At 42.0% G+C, this 17,966-nt stretch overlaps 1 protein-coding gene across 1 annotated transcript; it reads right to left on the reverse strand.

Moving 5' to 3' along the window:
• Nucleotides 1–6,494: 6,494 nt before the first annotated feature.
• On the reverse strand, nt 6,495–10,533 carry LOC139555240 (epithelial membrane protein 3-like). Its single transcript, XM_071368881.1, has 5 exons — nt 10,422–10,533; nt 9,288–9,389; nt 8,816–8,918; nt 7,642–7,782; nt 6,495–7,453 (listed from the first exon to the last, which is right to left on the reverse strand). The coding sequence occupies exons 2-5, from the start codon at nt 9,357–9,359 to the stop codon at nt 7,278–7,280; spliced, it is 492 nt and encodes a 163-aa protein (XP_071224982.1). The 5' UTR covers nt 9,360–9,389; nt 10,422–10,533; the 3' UTR covers nt 6,495–7,277.
• Between the last annotated feature and the right edge of the window lie 7,433 nt (nt 10,534–17,966).

A 17,966-nucleotide genomic window follows, 5' to 3' on the forward strand; every position in this document is an offset into this window, starting at 1 on the left:
CTGCCTGTAGCTCAGGACCTGAAGTAAGGATAGGCATATTCTTGATACCATTTGATAGGAAACACTTTGAAGTTTGTGGAAATGTGAAATTAATGTAGGAGAATATAACACGTTAGATCTGGTCAAATATAATACAAAAAAAAAAAATATTTTCTATTTAAATTTTTTGTTCCAACATCTTTGAAATGCAAAAAAAAGAAGAGAAGGCCATATATTGAGTTAGATTTTGTCCACAAGATGGCAGCAGTGTGTCTGCACAGTTTCAGACTGACACCGTGAATAATTACATCACAATATTTTGTACCAAGTTTTTTTATTGAATTTTTTATTGAACCTTTATTTAGCTAGGCAAGTCAGTTAAGAAAAAATTGTTAATTACAATGACGGCCTACCCCGGCCAAACCCAGACGACGCTGGGCCAATTGTGCGCTGCCCTATGGGAGTCTGCCAGGAGTTTGCCCAAATGTGCCGAATTGGTCAATTTATACATTGACCAATTTTATACATTTTCAAGTACATAACTATAGAGAACATACAACAATGCTATAGTAATACACTTTTTTTCACATTTCACAAACTGACCATCCTACCAATCCTCGACTTCGGTGATGTCATTTACAAAATAGCCTCCAAAACCCTACTCAATAAATTGGATGCAGTCTATCACAGTGCCATCCGTTTTGTCACCAAAGCCCCATATACTACCCACCACTGCGACCTGTACACTCTCGTTGGCTGGCCCTCGCTTCATACTCGTCGCCAAACCCACTGGTTCCAGGTCATCTACAAGACCCTGCTAGGTAAAGTCCCCCCTTATCTCAGCTCGCTGGTCACCATAGCAACACCTACCTGTAGCACGCGCTCCAGCAGGTTTATCTCTCTGGTCACCCCCAAAACCAATTCTTCCTTTGGCCGCCTCTCCTTCCAGTTCTCTGCTGCCAATGACTGGAACGAACTACAAAAATCTCTGAAACTGGAAACACTTATCTCCCTCACTAGCTTTAAGCACCAGCTGTCAGAGCAGCTCATAGATTACTGCACCTGTACATAGCCCATCTATAATTTAGCCCAAACAACTACCTCTTTACCTACTGTATTTATTTATTTATTTTGCTCCTTTGCACCCCATTATTTCTGTCTCTACTTTGCGCTTTCTTCCACTGCAAACCAACCATTCCAGTGTTTTTAGTTTTATTTTACTTGCTGTGTTGTATTTACTTCGCCACCATGGCCTTTTTATATTTTTATTTATTTATACATATATTTGTTTGCCTTCACCTCCCTTATCTCACCTCACTTGCTCACATTGTATATAGACTTATTTTTTTTTCACTGTATCATTGACTATATGTTTGTTTTACTCCATGTGTAACTATGTGTTGTTGTATGTGTCGAACTGCTTTGCTTTATCTTGGCCAGGTCGCAATTGTAAATGAGAACGTGTTCTCAATTTGCCTACCTGGTTAAATAAAGGTTAAATAAATAAATAAATAAAACATTAAATAAGAGTTAAATAAGAGCTTCTCAAGAAATGTCTTCTGTAGTGGGCACCTGGATGAAACTATGTTTTTCACCAACTCACTGACTGACTGTACTTTTTTTTATATGTACGTCCCAATGACCAACACAGAGGACAATTTTGCACTTACAATAAAATATAAATAACAATATATTAAATTTAAAAAGTATTATGTTACCTAACACCAAATGCAATTAGAAAATAATGAATCTCTACGTGTGTATTGTTTTTAAATATACGCCATTCTGGAATACTTTTCAAAGCAATAAATGCATTGAACAAAAAAACTCATGTTCTGAGTGCATTTTGCATGATGAAAATACATTTCCACATTATTACTTTTTGTATGGGGTGGGGGATTTATATACGTTATTCAAATATATAATCATATATTTTAAAATATCTGTCACATTTATGGGTTTTAAATATATGATCATATATTTTAAAATATACAGTACCAGTCAATAGTTTGGACACAGCTACTCATTCAAGGGTTTTTCTTTATTTTTTATATTTTCTACATTGTAGAATAATAGTGAAGACATCAACACTATGAAATAACACATATGGAATCATGTAGTAACCAAAAGTGTCAAACAAATCAAAATATATTTGAGATTCTTCAAAGTATCCACCCTTTGCCTTGATGATAGCTTTGCACACTCTTGGCATTCTCTCAACCAGCTTCATGAGGTAGTCACCTGGAATGCATTTCAATTAACAAGTGTGCCTTGTTAAAAGTTCATTTGTGAAATTTCTTTCCATCTTAATGCTTTGAGCCAATCAGTTGTGTTGTGACAAGGTAGTCGTAGTATACAGAAGATAGCCCTATTTGGTAAAAGACCAAGTCCATATTATGGCAAGAACAGCTCAAATAAGCAAAGAGAAATAACAGACCATCAGAAATACCTTATTCACATAAGCATTTAGACCCTTCGCTATGAGACTCAAAATTGAGCTCAGGTGCATCCTGTTTCCATTGATCATCCTTGAGATGTTTCTACAACTTTATTGGAGTCTACCTGTGGGAAATTCAATTGATTGGACATAATTTGGAAAGGCACACACCGGTCTATATAAGGTCCCACAGTTGACAGTGCATGTCAGAGCAAAAACCAAGCCATGAGGTCGAAGGAATTGTCCGTAGAGCTCAGAGACAGGATTGTGTCAAGGCGCAGATCTGGGGAAGGGTACCAAAACATTTCTGCAGCATTGAAGGTCCCCAAGAACACAGTGGCCTCCATCATCCTTAAATGGAAGACGTTTGGAACCACCAAGACTCTTCCTAGAGCTGGCTACCCGGCCAAACTGAGCAATCGGGGGAGAAGGGCCTTGGTCAGGGATGTGACCAAGAACCCGATGGTCACTCTGACAGAGATCCAGAGTTCCTCTGTGGAGATGGGAGAACCTTCCAGAAGGACAACCATCTCTGCAGCACATCACCAATCATGCCTTTATGGTAGAGTGGTCAGACGGAAGCCACTCCTCAGTAAAAGGCCATGAGAAACAAGATTCTCTGATTTGATGAAACCGAGATTTAACTCTTTGGCCTATAAGCCAAGAGTCACGTCTGAAGGAAACTTAGCACCATCCCTACGGTGAAGCATGGTGGTGGCAGCATCGTGCTGTGAGGGTGTTTTTCAGAGGCAGGGACTGGGAGACTAGTCAGGATCGAGGGAAAGATGAACGGAGCAAAGTACAGAGAGATCCTTGATGAAAACCTGCTACAGATTGCTCAGGACCTCAGACTGGTTCAAAGGTTCACCTTCCTAAAAGTCCTCGACCCTAAGCACACAGCCATGACAATACAGGAATGGCTTCAGGACAAGTCTCTGAATGTCCTTGAGTGGCCCAGCCAGAGCCAGGACTTGAAGCCGATCAAACATCTCTGGAGAGACCTGAAAATAGCTGTGCAACAACGCTCCCCATCCAACCTGACAGAGCTTGAGAGGATCTGCAGAGAAGAATGGGAGAAACTCCCCAAATACAGGTGTGCCAAGCTTGTAGCGTCATACCCAAGAAGACTCAAGGCTGTAATTGCTGTCAAAGGTGCTTCAACAAAGTACTGAGTAACTGTCTATTTACCACCACAAACCGATGCTGGCACTAAGACGGCACTCAACGAGCTGTAGAAGGCCATACACAATCAAGAAAATGCTCATCCAGAGACGGTGCTCCTAGTGGCCAGGGACTTTAATGCAGGGAAACTTACATCTGTTTTACCTCATTTCTACCAGCATGTTAAATGTGCAACCAGAGGATAAAAAACTCTAGACCACCTTTACTCCACACACAGAGACCCATACAAAGCTCTCCCTCGCCCTCCATTTGGCAAATCTGACCATAACTCTATCCTCCTGATTCCTGCTTACTAGCAAAAACTAAAGCAGGAAGTACCAGTGACTCGCTTAATAAGGAAGTGGTCAGATGATGCAGATGCTAAGCTACAGGACTGTTTTGCTAGCACAGACTGGAATATGTTCCGGGATTCTTCTGATGGCTTTGAGGAGTACACCACATCAGTCACTGGCTTCATCAATAAGTGCATCGATGACGTCGTTCCCACAGTGACCGTACGTACATACCCCAACCAGAAGCCATGGATTACAGGCAACATCCGCACTGAGCTAGAGGTTAGAGCTGCCGGTTTCAAGGAGAGGGACTCTAACCCGGACGCTTATTAGAAATCCCGCTATGCCCTCCGACGAACCATCAAACAGGCAAAGCGTCAATACAGGACTAAGATTGAATCGTACTACATTGGCTTCGACGTTCGTTGGATGTGGCAGGGCTTGCAAATTATTACAGACTACAAAGGGAAGCCCAGCCACGAGTTGCCCAGTGACACGAGCCTACCAGACGAGCTAAATAACTTCTATGCTCGCTTTGAGGCTAGCAACACTGAAGCAAACATGAGGGCATCAGCTGTTCCGGATGACTGTGTGATCACGCTCTCCGTAGCCAATGTGAGTAAGACATTTACACAGGTCAACATTCACAAGGCCGCAGGGCCAGACGGATTACCAGGATGTGTACTCCGAGCATACGCTGAACAACTGGCAAGTGTCTTCACTGACATTTTCAACCACTCCCTGACCTCCCGTACTCCATTTTCACCAATGACTGTATGGCCAAGCACAACTCCAACACCATCATTAAGTTTGCCGACAACACAACAGTGGTAAGCCTAATCACCAAAAACAATGAGACAGCCTATAGGGAGGAGGTCAGAGACCTGGAAGTGTGGTGCCAGGATAACAACCTCTCTCTAAACGTGATCAATACAAAGGAGATGGACTACAGAAAAAGAAGGACCGAGCAGGTTGGGGCTGTAGTGGAGCAGGTTGAGAGCTTCAAGTTCCTTGGCGTCCAGATCACCAACATATTATCATGGTCCAAACACACGAAGACAGTTGTGAAGAGGGCACAACAATGCCTATTCCCTCTCAGGAGACTGAAAAGTACTACAGCTGCATCATCGAGAGCATCCTGACTGGTTGCATCACTGCCTGGTATGGCAACTGCTCGGCCTCCGACCACAGGGCACTACAGAGGGCAGTACATAACTGGGGCCAAGCTTCCTGCCATCCAGGACCTCTCTACCAGGCAGTAGAGGAAGGCCCAAAAAATTGTCAAAGACTCCAGCCATCCTGGTCATAGACTGTTCTCTCTGCTACCGCACGGCAAGCGGTACCGGAACGCCAAGTCTAGGTCCAAAGGGCTTCTTAACAGCTTCTACCCCCAAGCCATAAGACTCCTGAACAGCTAATCAAATGTCTACCTGGACTATTTGCATTGGCCCCACCCCCCATTTTTACGCTGCTGCTACTGTCTGTTTATTATCCATGCATAGTCACTTTTTACCTCTACCTACATGTACATATTACCACAATTACCTCGACTAACCGGTGCACATTGACTCTGTACCGGTACCCCCTGTATATAGCCTCTCTACTGTTATTTTATTGTTGCTCTTTAATCATTTTCTTAACTGCATTGTTGGTTAAGGGCTTGTAAGCATTTCAGTGTAAGGTCTACTACACCTGTTGTATTCGTCGAGTGTGACAAATACAATTTGAGTAAAGGGTCTGAATTCTTATGTAAATGTTATATTTCCATTTTTTTTTTTTTTATAAATTAGTAAACATTTTGGGGTATTGAATTGATGAGAAAAAAATGTTCATATATTTTAGAATAAGGCTGTAACGTAACAAGATGTGGAAAAAGTCAAGGGTTCTGAATACTTTCCGAATGCACTGTATAATCACTAAATAGATTTAGCCACTAAAAACTATGAAAATATACAGCATATGGAAATAATGACAGTTATGATAGAAAAGAGACACAACTCATGCTTCATATCCTCAAGCATGTCTGATTACCTCCAACTAGTTAGGTTATCTTATTTTCCCCTTCTTGTACAACCCCTCCTTCCCCCCCACCATCCTCCTAGTCAATATGCTCACATTGCCTCTCTTTCTAGTCCAAGCATTTTGCGCTGATGACAGACCCTCCAGTCTCTCACAGCCATGATCAGGTCACAAGCCTGTCTCCTCGAGATAATCTACACCTTTTGCCCTGAAGTGCACAGCTGACAACTTTCAAATCCCCATGTCAACTTGTGTTCCAACTTGTAGATTCTGTGTGGCTATCTTATTCCACAATAAAGGCTTTTTGGGCGTCTCCCTAAGAGAGTGTATGTAATATTACCGTCCCTACTGTATCTATTATGTGGTGATGAAAGAGAACCTTTTCATTCATAGCTGTCTTCTGAGACTGTCCTCCGACCGGTCCAACCAGACGGCCAGGTCTGTAAGCTGCAGGAACAGGACTGGAGTCAGACTCCCACCGACTGACTGGTGTACACTTCTTGTCCTAGTAAAGCCTCGCTGGGGGCAGACCTCCCCTGAAACCTGCTTTTGACTCTCATCCAAGTTCCAACATCCATCCTCAAAATGATGTTATGAGATGTGGATTGTTACTGAGGGTAACTTTTATTTCGAGATTGATGCTATTTGACATGACCTATACAGTAAGAGAATATAATGTGGTGGCCAACTATGACTGCCCCTTCACAGGAGTGTCTCTGAAATGTAAAGAACATAAATGGCACAGCCTACTGGGCTTATTATAGTGTGGCATACTGGAGCTCCACAATGGTCATGTGGTGTGGAGTATTACATATTAATATAAACAATATTTCACAGGGGAATTAAACGCACGACAGCCACTCTCCAGTTAATTCCATGTCTTGAGGCATGTCTTGCTGATCATGAGGAAGATTTTATGCAAACAAATACTTTATCACAGAAATGACAGAATTAACCCAAACTGCAGCAATATTGCATACAGTAAAGAATATTCTATAAAATGAAGACTAAATTTAAAGTATTTCACAGATACAGTAATAGTACTGTATGTACACAATACATATTTACATTTAACACAGATAAAATAAAGACCTCTGTATCATCGTACATTGTGTCTCTGTTGTTCACTACACTTTAGAAAAAAGAGTGCTATCTAGAACCTAAAAGGCTTCTTCAGCTGGCCCCATAGGAGAACCCTTTGAATAACCCTTTTGGGTTCCATGTAGAACTTATTCCACAGAGGGTTCTAACTGGAACCAAAAAGGGTTATCCTACGGAGACAGCTGAAGATTCCTTTTGGAACCCTGTTTCTAAGAGTGTACAGTCAAGTGATAATAGACTAACAATACCAAGTAATACTGAATAATGCTGCTAATGTATGTCTTAGTTCACTGCCTCTTGCGCAGGTGAACATACAGGACTCCACTGAAGAGCAAGAGCGGTACACAGGACCAGGCCAGAATGAAACAGTAGCCAAAGTGGCCAATGCTCAGGTCTCTGGAGTTCTCCAGGATCTTCTTACGGTGGAATGTGAAGATGAGACAGGCGGCAAATGATGTGAAACCTGGTGGAGCAGAGCAGAAAGGGGACAGGGAGGGTAAATGCTCTTTAGAGAATAAATGTATGTCAATAACCAAAATGAACAGAGAACTTATCTAGGTTAAAGATAAAACCTCACAAATAGTATACAGTAAGTACACCCATGAAAGAACTGGGTGTCATAAACTGGTCAATTCTTGTCCAGTACAGTACCTGCAAAAACCTGACAGAGGCCTGTGAAATAGAAGAGCCCTCCTTTAGACATGGTGAAGAGCTGACCCAGGAAGACCAGGAAGGAGATAGAGGAGAAGACCACTGAGAGGACCATCATAGACTGGACTGCCTGCAGCCAGTCTGGAGAAACGAGAGGAACAATGAGACTCCATGTCATTGGGATCAACACACAGACACATTGAATAGAACTATACAGCCTATAGGGAGGAGGTCAGAGACCTGGCAGTGTGGTATCAGGACAGCAACCTTTCCTTTAACGTGATCAAGACAAAGGAGATGATTGTGGACTACAGGAAAAAGAGGACCGAGCACGCCCCCATTCTCATCGACGGGGCTGCAGTGGAGCAGGTTAAGAGCTTCAAGTTCATTGGTGTCCACATCACCAACAAACTAACATGGTCCAAGCACACCAAGACAGTCGTGAAGAGGGCACGACAAAACTTAATCCCCCTCAGGAGACTGAAAAGATTTGGCAGGGGTCCTCAGACCTCTATACCAGGCGGTGTCAGAGGAAGGCCCAAAATATTGTCAAAGACTCCAGCCACCCTAGTCATAGACTGTTGTCTCTGCTACCGCACGACAAGCGGTACCAAAGCGCCAAGTCTAGGTCCAAGAAGCTTCTAAACAGATTCTACCCCTAAGCCATAAGACTCCTGAACACCTAATCAAATGGCTACCCAGACTATCTGCATTGCCCCCCCCCCCCCCCCTCTCTTTTACACCGCTGCTACTCTCCGTTGTCACCATCTATGCATAGTCACTTTAATAACTCTACCTACATGTACATATTACCTCAACTAACCGGTAACCCCGCACATTGACTCTGTACTGGTACCCCCCTGTATATAGTCTCACTATTGTTATTTTACTGCTGCTCTTTAATTACTTGTTACTTTTATTTCTTATCCATATTTTTTTAAACTGCATTGTTGGGTAAGGGCTCGTAAGTAAGCATTTCACTGTAAGGTCTACACTTGTTGTATTCGGCACATGTGACTAATAACATTTGATTTGATTTATTGAAAATACAAAAACATGCACATGACCATATATAGGCATAAACAGACAGAATAATCCAAGGTTATAAAAAGAGAGATCCTCAATCTAAGTAGACTAGATATCATTAAAAAAATTAATTTTCCACTTGATTTACCATTTTCGTTAGAGGCAGCACACAGCCAGTTTCCCGTTGCGTTGTCGTGAATGCAGTTAGACCAGAGGTCTGTGATTTCAGCATCGGACCAAATCCACCAGGACTAGAGAGAGACAGGTTAAGTTCAGCTGGCAGGTTCTGTGTGCATGGCCATCTGACCAAACCATAAAACTGGGGACCCACTGTGGGATTCCATCAGAGCTTTCGAAGTAGTAAAATATCCATAAATCAAATTCCTACATATTTTACAAGGTCACGCTGTGGTTTTCTTAAGCACCATAGTGCTATCAGTATGTTGATATTCAACATGGTTGTGGTTTCTCTTCTCAGACTTTGATATGTCATTGTAAGTAGCACGTCATTGTCAATAAGAATTTGTTCTTAACTGACTTGCAAAGTTAAATAAAATTAAAATAAGTCAGGAAAGGGAGTGCCACAGAGACAGATTGGCTAACAGTGGAGAGTGTCTCACCTTCTCCAAGGTGGCGATGAACAGCATGGCCAGAGTGAACAGATGAAGCACAGTCACGAGCAGAAGAACCATGATGGCAGGGAGCTTCCACACTCAGGTGTCCTGGACACAGACAGAGTTTTGAGACAGTGGAATCTCTCTCTCTCTCTCTCTCTCTCTCTCTCTCTCTCTCTCTCTCTCTCTCTCTCTCTCTCTCTCTCTCTCTCTCTCTCTCTCTCTCTCTCTCTCTCTCTCTCTCTCTCTCTCTCTCTCTCTCTCTCTCTCTCTCTCTCTCTCTCTCTCTCTCTCTCTCTCTCTCTCTCTCTCTCTCTCTCTCTCTCTCTCTCTCTCTCTCTCTCGAAACCCCCGTCTGCTGCTACTATTTTAATAAATTATAATAACTGTTATCCTTTAAATCAGGCTAGAAACATGTTTGTAGACATCTGTTTCATTTATACATTAGTCTTCTATAGCTCAGTTGGTAGAGCATAGTGCTTTCAACACCAGTATTGTGGGTTTGATATCCACTGGGGCCACCCACATGGAAAATGTTTGCACACACGACTGTAAGTCACTTTGGCTAAAAGCATCTGCTAAATGGCATTTATTATTGTTATATTCAGTTCCAGAATAGGGCAGACTGCACTGTTCTTCTCCTGTCTAAATCTAAGCAACTCAATTTTCCTTGTGTGAAACAACAAGAGTGAGATTTGTTTCCATTAGATGGATAATGAATATTCTGAAAGGTATGTGTCTCGTCACATTCTTCATCTGGTTTGCATTAGGCTTTTTCACCGATGAGAAAACTGTACTGTTTGTGGTACCTGGTACTAAAAGGAGCAAACATGAGGACTGAGCATAGTATGAGGGAGAAATCTTGAGTAACAACAAAATATATTGACTCTAAAAACACTCTAGATTGAGAATAACAAAACATGTATATTTAATTATTTACTTTCACTGATTCTCAAATAATCTATTTCAATACACACATAATAATGTTGGTATACAGTATTGCATATTTGCGTGTCTTGAATTCCATGCACACTGTTCATTCCAAACAATAACAAATATTTCAATCCTCTAGATAACATTGTAACCGAAGCTTAATGAAAAATTCCAAGTACTTTTCATGTCTTTGATATTGTGACTTACCTTAAATGTCAGTACCTGGGGAACTATGACTGGTTCTGTAACCCTCAGTACCCCTCTCTCCTCTGCCGCCCCTGCTTTTCTCACAGACGCCACTCCTCCCCTTTACTCTTCCTCTACTCCCATCTCCAAAGCTGAGATAAAGACAGGGATTGGAATGCAGAGTGGGATATAGGGGGAGTTCTCAACATCTATTTCCTCTGCCCTCACCCAGTCTACAGTCCGGACAACGGACAAAGAATTACTACTGACTACTCACTGGACTGGACCCACCCAAAGTCAGAAACAGAGTCAACCACATGAAAAAGGACATGTTGTAAACATTACATTTGAAATCTGCATGATATATATATACAGTACATCTGGGAATCATTAATACCTCATTTTAGACCAGATCCATAACCCTGCAGAAAATTGAAAGATTAGAAATATGGAATATACACTGAACAAAAATATAAACGCAACATGTAAAGTGTTGGTCCCTAGTTTCAAGAGCTGAAATAAAACATCCCAGAAATGTTCCATATGCACATAAAGCTTATTTCTCTAAAATGTTGAGCACCAATATGTTTACATCCATGTTAGTGAGCATTTCTCCTCTGTCACTTGAAAGTGTGGCATATCAAGAAGCTGAATAAATAGCATGATCATTACACAGGTGCACCTTGTGTTGGGGACAATAAAAGGTCACGTTAAAATGTGCAGTTTTGTCAGACAACACTATGCCACAGATGTCTCAAGTTTTGAGGGAGTGTGCAATTGGCATGCTGACTGCAGGAATGCCCACCAAAGCTGTTGCCAGAGAATTTAATGTTGACTCCAGTGTTGTTGTAGAGAATTTGGCAGTACCTCCAACTGGCCTCACAACTGCAGACCATGTGTATGGCGTTGTGTGGTAGAGCGGTTTGCTGATGTCAACGTTGTGAACAAAGTGCCCCATGGTGGTGATGGGGTTATGGTATGGGCAGGCATAAGCTAAGGACAACGAAAACAATTGCATTTTATCGATGGCAATTTTAATGCACAGAGATACTGTGACAAGATGCTAAGGCCCATTGTCCTGCCATTCATCTGCCGCCATCACTTCATGTTTCAGCATGATAATATACAGCCCCATGTCGTAAGGATCTGTACATAATTCCTGGAAGCTGAAAACATCCCATGACCTGCATACTCACCAGACATGTCACCCATTGAGCATGTTTGGGATGCTCTGGATCAACGTGCATGACAGCGTGTTCCAGTTCCTGCCAATATCCAGCAACTTCACACAGCGATTGAAGAGGAGTGGGACAACATTCCACATTTCACAGGCCACAATCAACAACCTGATCATTTCAATGCGAAGGAGAGGTGTCGCGCTGCATGAGGCAGATGGTGGTCACACCAGATACTGACTGGTTTCCTGATCCACGCCCCAACCAATTTCTTTAAGGTATCTGTGACCAACAGACCAACTGTATTCCCAATCATGTGAAATCCATAGATTAGGGCCTAATGATTCTATTTCAATTGATTGATTTCCTCATATGAACTCTAACTCAGTAAAATCTTTGAAATTGTTGCATATTTTTGTTCAGAATATATGTGGATTGTCCATTTTGAGCTCAAAACCCACACTCCCTCTCAGAGACTGAGCATGTTCTTAACATTCCCGTTCCACTCATTACATTGAAAAACTGTCAGATTAACAGACATTATTATTCCATTTGTCAACAGAAAATTACCACACATTTGTTTTGTAGAGTTGAATCCAAAGTCACACTATAGTCGAGTAGTAGAGCAGCGGTTTAAAGTGATCCATGACTTTGATCTAGGGGCCTGTGTGGGAATGTGGAACATGTACTGTACAACTCATTGTGTCAGTCTTACATACAGTCATTGGTCTGATCAGTCTCTAGTACAGTACAGTCGGCTACTGTTGCCAGGATGTATTCCGTCAATGGGAGGAAATTACTTCTCATTAGAGACCACTTTTGATGTCTAGTGAGTGAGAACTTAGACCACCCAAGAAACCTCAACAAGTAGGCTAAAAGTTAATAAAATAACACAAACCATAATATTTCACAACACAAAATGTGTTTTATTGTAATGTAAAGCCTAAGACAATATGACAAATAACAATAAAATCATCTTAAAGGAAAACAAATGTATATTTTTCCATAAAGTGCACTTAAACTTTAACAGTGCTGCCTTGATAAAATTCAGTGTAATTCAATTCCATTAAACTGACCACTGATGTTTATATACAGTACCAGTCAAAAGTTTGGACACTGTCACGTCCTGATCTGTTTCACCGGTCCTTGTGCTTGTCTCCACCCCCCTCCAAGTGTCGCCCATCTTCCCCATTATCCCCTGGGTACTTATACCTGTGCTTTCGGTCTGTCTGTGCCAGTTTGTCTTTGCTATAGTCTCTGTTTTCTAGTTTCCCGGTTTTGACCTTTCCTGCCTGCCCTGACGCTGAGCCTGCCAGCCGTCCTGTACCTTTGCCTCTACTCTGGATTACTGACCTCTGGCTGACCTGACCCTGAGCCTGCCTGCTGTTGCGCCCTCTCTGGATTATTGACCCCTGCCTGCCTTGATCTGTCGTTTGCCTGCCCCTGTTTAATTAATAGATGAATAGTGAAGGAATCAAATCTATGAAATAACACATATGGAATCATGTAGTAACCAAAAAAGTGTTAAACAACTCAATATAGAGATAATTATGTATTTATTTTATATTTGAGATTCTTCCAAGTAGCCACCAGCTTTGCACACTCTTGGCATTCTCTCAACCAGCTTCACCTGAAATGCTTTTCCAACAGTCTCGAAGGAGTCCCCACATATGCTGAGCACTTGTTAGCTGCTTTCCCTTCACTCTGCGGTCCAACTCATCCCAAACCATCTCAATTGGGTTGAGGTCGGGTGATTGTGGAGGCCAGATCATCTGAGGCAGCACTCCATCACTCTCATTCTTGTTCAAACAGCCTTTACACAGCCTGGAGGTGTGTTGGGTCATTGTCCTGTTTGAAAAACAAACCCTAACCCTAACCCACTAAGCGCAAACCAGATGGGATGGCGTATCGCTGCAGAATGCTGTGGTAGCCATGCTGGTGAATTCAAGTGTGCCTTGAATTCTAAATAAATCACAGACAGTGTCACCAGCAAAGCACCCCCCACACCCTCACACCTCCTCCTCCATGCTTCACGGTGGGAACCACACATGCAGAGATCATCTGTTGACCTACCCTGCATCTCACAAAGACATGGCGGTTGGAACTTGGCCCAAGCAAGTCTCTTCTTATTGGTGTCCTTTAGTAGTGGTTTCTTAGCAGCAATTTGACCATGAATGCCTGATTCACACAGTCTCCTCTGAACAGTTGATGTTGAAATGTGTCTGAACTCTGTGAAGCATTTATTTGGGCTGAAATTTCTGAGGCTGGTAACTCTAAAGAACTTAACTCTGTGTTTTCCTTTCCTGTGGTGGTCCTCATGAGAGCCAGTTTTATCATAGCGCAGTTTTTGCAACTGCACTTGAAGAAACTTTCAAAGTTCTTGATATTTTCCGGATTGATTGAACTTGGTCTTTTACCAAATAGGGCTATCTTCTGAATACCACCCCTAACTTGACACAACACAACGCTTTAAGAAGGAAAGAAATTCCACAAATGAACTTTTAAGAAGGCACTGTCACACCCTGATCAGTTTCACCTGTCCTCTTTGTCTCCACCCCCTCCAGGTGTCACTTGTTTTCCCAGTGTATTTATCCCTGTGTTTCCTGTCTCTCTGTGCCAGTGTATTTATCCCTGTGTTTCCGGTCTCTCTGTGCCAGTGTATTTATCCCTGTGTTTCCTGTCTCTCTGTGCCAGTTCGTCTTGTATGTTTCCAAGTTAACCAGCATTTTTTCCCGTCCTCCCGGTTTTGACCGTTGCCTGTTTCTGGACTGTGTACCCGCCTGCCTGACCATTCAGCCTGCCTTGACCACGAGCCTGTCTGCCACTCTGTACCTCCTGGACTCTGATCTGGTTTTGACCTTTTTGCCTCTCCACAACCATTCTCTTGCCTACTCCGTTGGATTAATAAACATTGTAAGACTCCAACCATCTGGGTCTCGCCTTTAGGGTCTCGCCTTTAAATGTATTCCAGGTGACTACCTCATGAAGCTGGTTGAGAGAATGTCAAGAGTGTGCAAAGCTGTCATCAAGGCAAAGGGTGGCTACTTTGAATAATCTCAAATATATATATATTTTTTGTTGATTTTTAACACTTTTTTGGTTACTACTGTACATGATTCCATATGTTTTTTTCAGTTTTGTTGTCTCACTATTATTCTACAATGTAGAAAATAGTAAAACTAAAGAAAAACCATGGAATGAGTAGGTGTGTCCAAACTTTTGACTAGTACTGTATATATAATCCTGTGTAGCACCATTAACATGAAGAAAAAATCCCTAAACAAAAAACTATTTTTCTTTCTTCACAAAATTCAAATGACACTGCAGTTATCACCAAACTACCACTAACAGATCCCGATCATACTCATCTTTTTTTTTTTTTATAACACAATGCTGTAACGTTAGTAGGAGGGGAAAAAATATTGTATCTACTTTATTAAGAAGAGTTGTAATGCACGACGGAGTGCGAGAGGCTCGAAACAGAGCAGCAGCTTAAATGTGAGTGATGAGGGGAGCAGGGAGGAGGGATAGCAATCAAGTTGACCCGCGCTGGTAGACTAACTTATTGATAGTTATTGAGCATCTCATCTGATTACATAGTACCTGTCTTGACTACATCAATCCAACAGAAGCTAGTTAAGCTAGCTACACTGTAAAAAGGCATATTTACAGCATTATACTGGCATCCGAGTTGCCAGCTAAATACTGTAATTTTGCTTTACAGCAGAAATGCTGTAATATATTTTACAGTACTATTTTCCTTACTGTAAAACATGACAGCATCCCTGAATGTTCACACCCCTAGTTCAACGTTTGGTAATGTATTTAGGTTGACTTTTTAAGTGTTCTTCCACTTCAAATGATGTTTTTTTACACGTGACAAATGTGTGTAGAAAAAGGCTAGGATATTTGTACTTTACCATACAAACCATTCTAGAACATACTGGATTATGTAAGAAAAACAAACAATCAAAACAGATCAATGAAAAATGGGGGGGGAAATAACAGTCGAACAGGGAGAAAAAAATAAAGAAAATAAAAATAGCTGAGAGAGGAGAGAGAGGAGAGAGAGAGAGAGAGACGCTAACTCCATTAGGATTCCACACAGGTTCCGGGATGGCGCTAGCCAAGCATATTTCTGCCTCGACCCGCATGGCAGGATTTCTGCGAGAATGAGAGATGCGAACAAGGAGGCGCAAACAAGTCTCGGTGGCATACAGATTATCACACCGATCTTTGAAACTCCAGTCCTCAGCTCTGATACCTCACCTAGGCCAAACATGGAAATAGAAAGAGAGAGAGAGAAAGATGAAAACAGTCAAATCAAGCTTATGTGTTCATCAGGTCTGGGTACTTACATATTGGAGTTTTCCCACTCAAACTAATTCAGGTCTGCGAGGAAGCGGGGAAGCGGGTCTTGCGGCTCACTCCTGCTTTCGCTGTGCACTTGGTCCCTTCAGACATTATTCGAACCAGGAACCAGCATTACCTAACATAGAATCTATTAAATCAGTTGAGGCATTGAACAAATAACAATAAGAAATATAATTGCAAAGTAACTGTAACACATGCTAATGTAATTTTTGGATCAATGAATGTTCAATGCTTACCTCTGTATCAGCTCCAAGGTTGCGGAGGCCGACTCCTGGTATTCTATGTTAAAAGCAAGTGCTGAAGAGAACAGAGAGGGCAGCAGAAAAGTTGGAATCACTGTCCAAAACACAGACCTCTCTCCCCTCGATCGACACCATCCACTTTGAGGAACCCAATAGGGTATTTCCAGAAATACACAAACGGGTGTTTTTCCATACTCACTAAATATCACTAAGTAAGTACCACAATACTATATAATTCTGTTCCACATTAAATAATTGTATTACCAAGCATGATCAGCTTTGGGGTGTCCGGCAAAAATATTTGCGCCTCGACATCATCCCGAGTTGCAGTGGCCTAAAATCACAAAACACATACACAACAAAAAATAGATTCAAATAATGTGTAATAGTACAGTATTAACATAATGAATCATACATACACTTTATAAGTATAAGAAAGCTATTCCTTACATCTGCCAAGAGGACAAAGACTTCTCTTTGAAGTAGGTCATCAACAAAAAAATATCTGTTAGATCATCATTGCCTCTGATGTTACCGTCGATTTCATTCAGCAGTTAATGGATCTCTCTTCTCCACTTGGTCTTTTGGCAATTCTCTCACCCTTGTTCAGGAGAGCTTGAGTCAGGTGACTGTCAATCTTGATGCCAGTGAGGGTATTGAAGTGGTCGCAGAGTCATAACTTGGTGAAAAGGAAAGCCCAGTGTTCCTGGAGGTCACGGATGCTTGGAGGAGGACCAGTGTTGATAATGTGGAGTTGATAAGTCTGTCAACTTCATTAGGTCATCCACTTCCCTCTTGTCTGCACCTCCGGGGCACACATAGCTGAACATATTCTCCATCCCGTGTCTCTTGTTTTCCAGGGAGTCTGGTGTTTCTCTCTGGAAGGACCTGTGGTTGCCAATTGATGCAGAATGGCGCCGGAGAATGGCGCCAGAGGAGATGGCTGCCGTTTTACGCGCTCTTAACAACTGGGCTATTTTGTGTGGTTTTTTTCATTGTTTTTAACTTATTTTGTACATAATGTTTCTACCACCGTCTCTTATGACCGAAAAGAGCTTCTGGAAATCAGAACAGCGATTACTCTCCTCAAACTGAAGGAAGATTTTTTCTTTAACGAGTCGAATGCGAATTATTTACTTGAGATACACGACCAGGCCCAAATCCAAATCATTCACATGAAGAGAAGACGCCGATACAGAGGACGCAGGTCGGGGTGCCTTGTGAGAATTCGTAGGCGAGTGGGTAACCCGCCTCTACCATCCGTCCTATTGGAAAACATCCAATCATTGGAGAATAAATTGGATGAGCTCCGTTCAAGACAATCCTATCGGGACATTAAAAACGGTAATATCTTATGTTTCACAGAGTCCTGGCTGAACGACGACATGGATAACATACAGCTGGCTGGGTTTTCTGTGCATCGGCAAGATAGAACAGTTGCCTCCGGTAAGACAAGGGGTGGCAGTCTGTGTCTATTTGTCAACAACAGCTGGTGCACAAAATAAAATATTAAGGAAGTCTCAAGGTTTTGTTCGCCTGAGGTAGAGTATCTCATGATAAGCTGTAGACCACACTATTTACCAAGACAGTTTTCATCTATATTTTTCGTAGCTGTCACAAACCGATGCTGGCACTAAGACCGCACTCAACGAGCTATATAAAGCCATAAGCAAACAAGAAAATGCTCATCCAGAGGCAGCACCAACCCCAACCAGAAGCCATGGATTACAGGCAACATCCGCACTGAGCTAAAAGGGTAGAGCTGCCGCTTTCAA

The sequence above is a fragment of the Salvelinus alpinus genome, chromosome 2 (assembly GCF_045679555.1).
Source record: "Salvelinus alpinus chromosome 2, SLU_Salpinus.1, whole genome shotgun sequence".
NCBI classification, from domain to species: domain Eukaryota; kingdom Metazoa; phylum Chordata; class Actinopteri; order Salmoniformes; family Salmonidae; genus Salvelinus; species Salvelinus alpinus.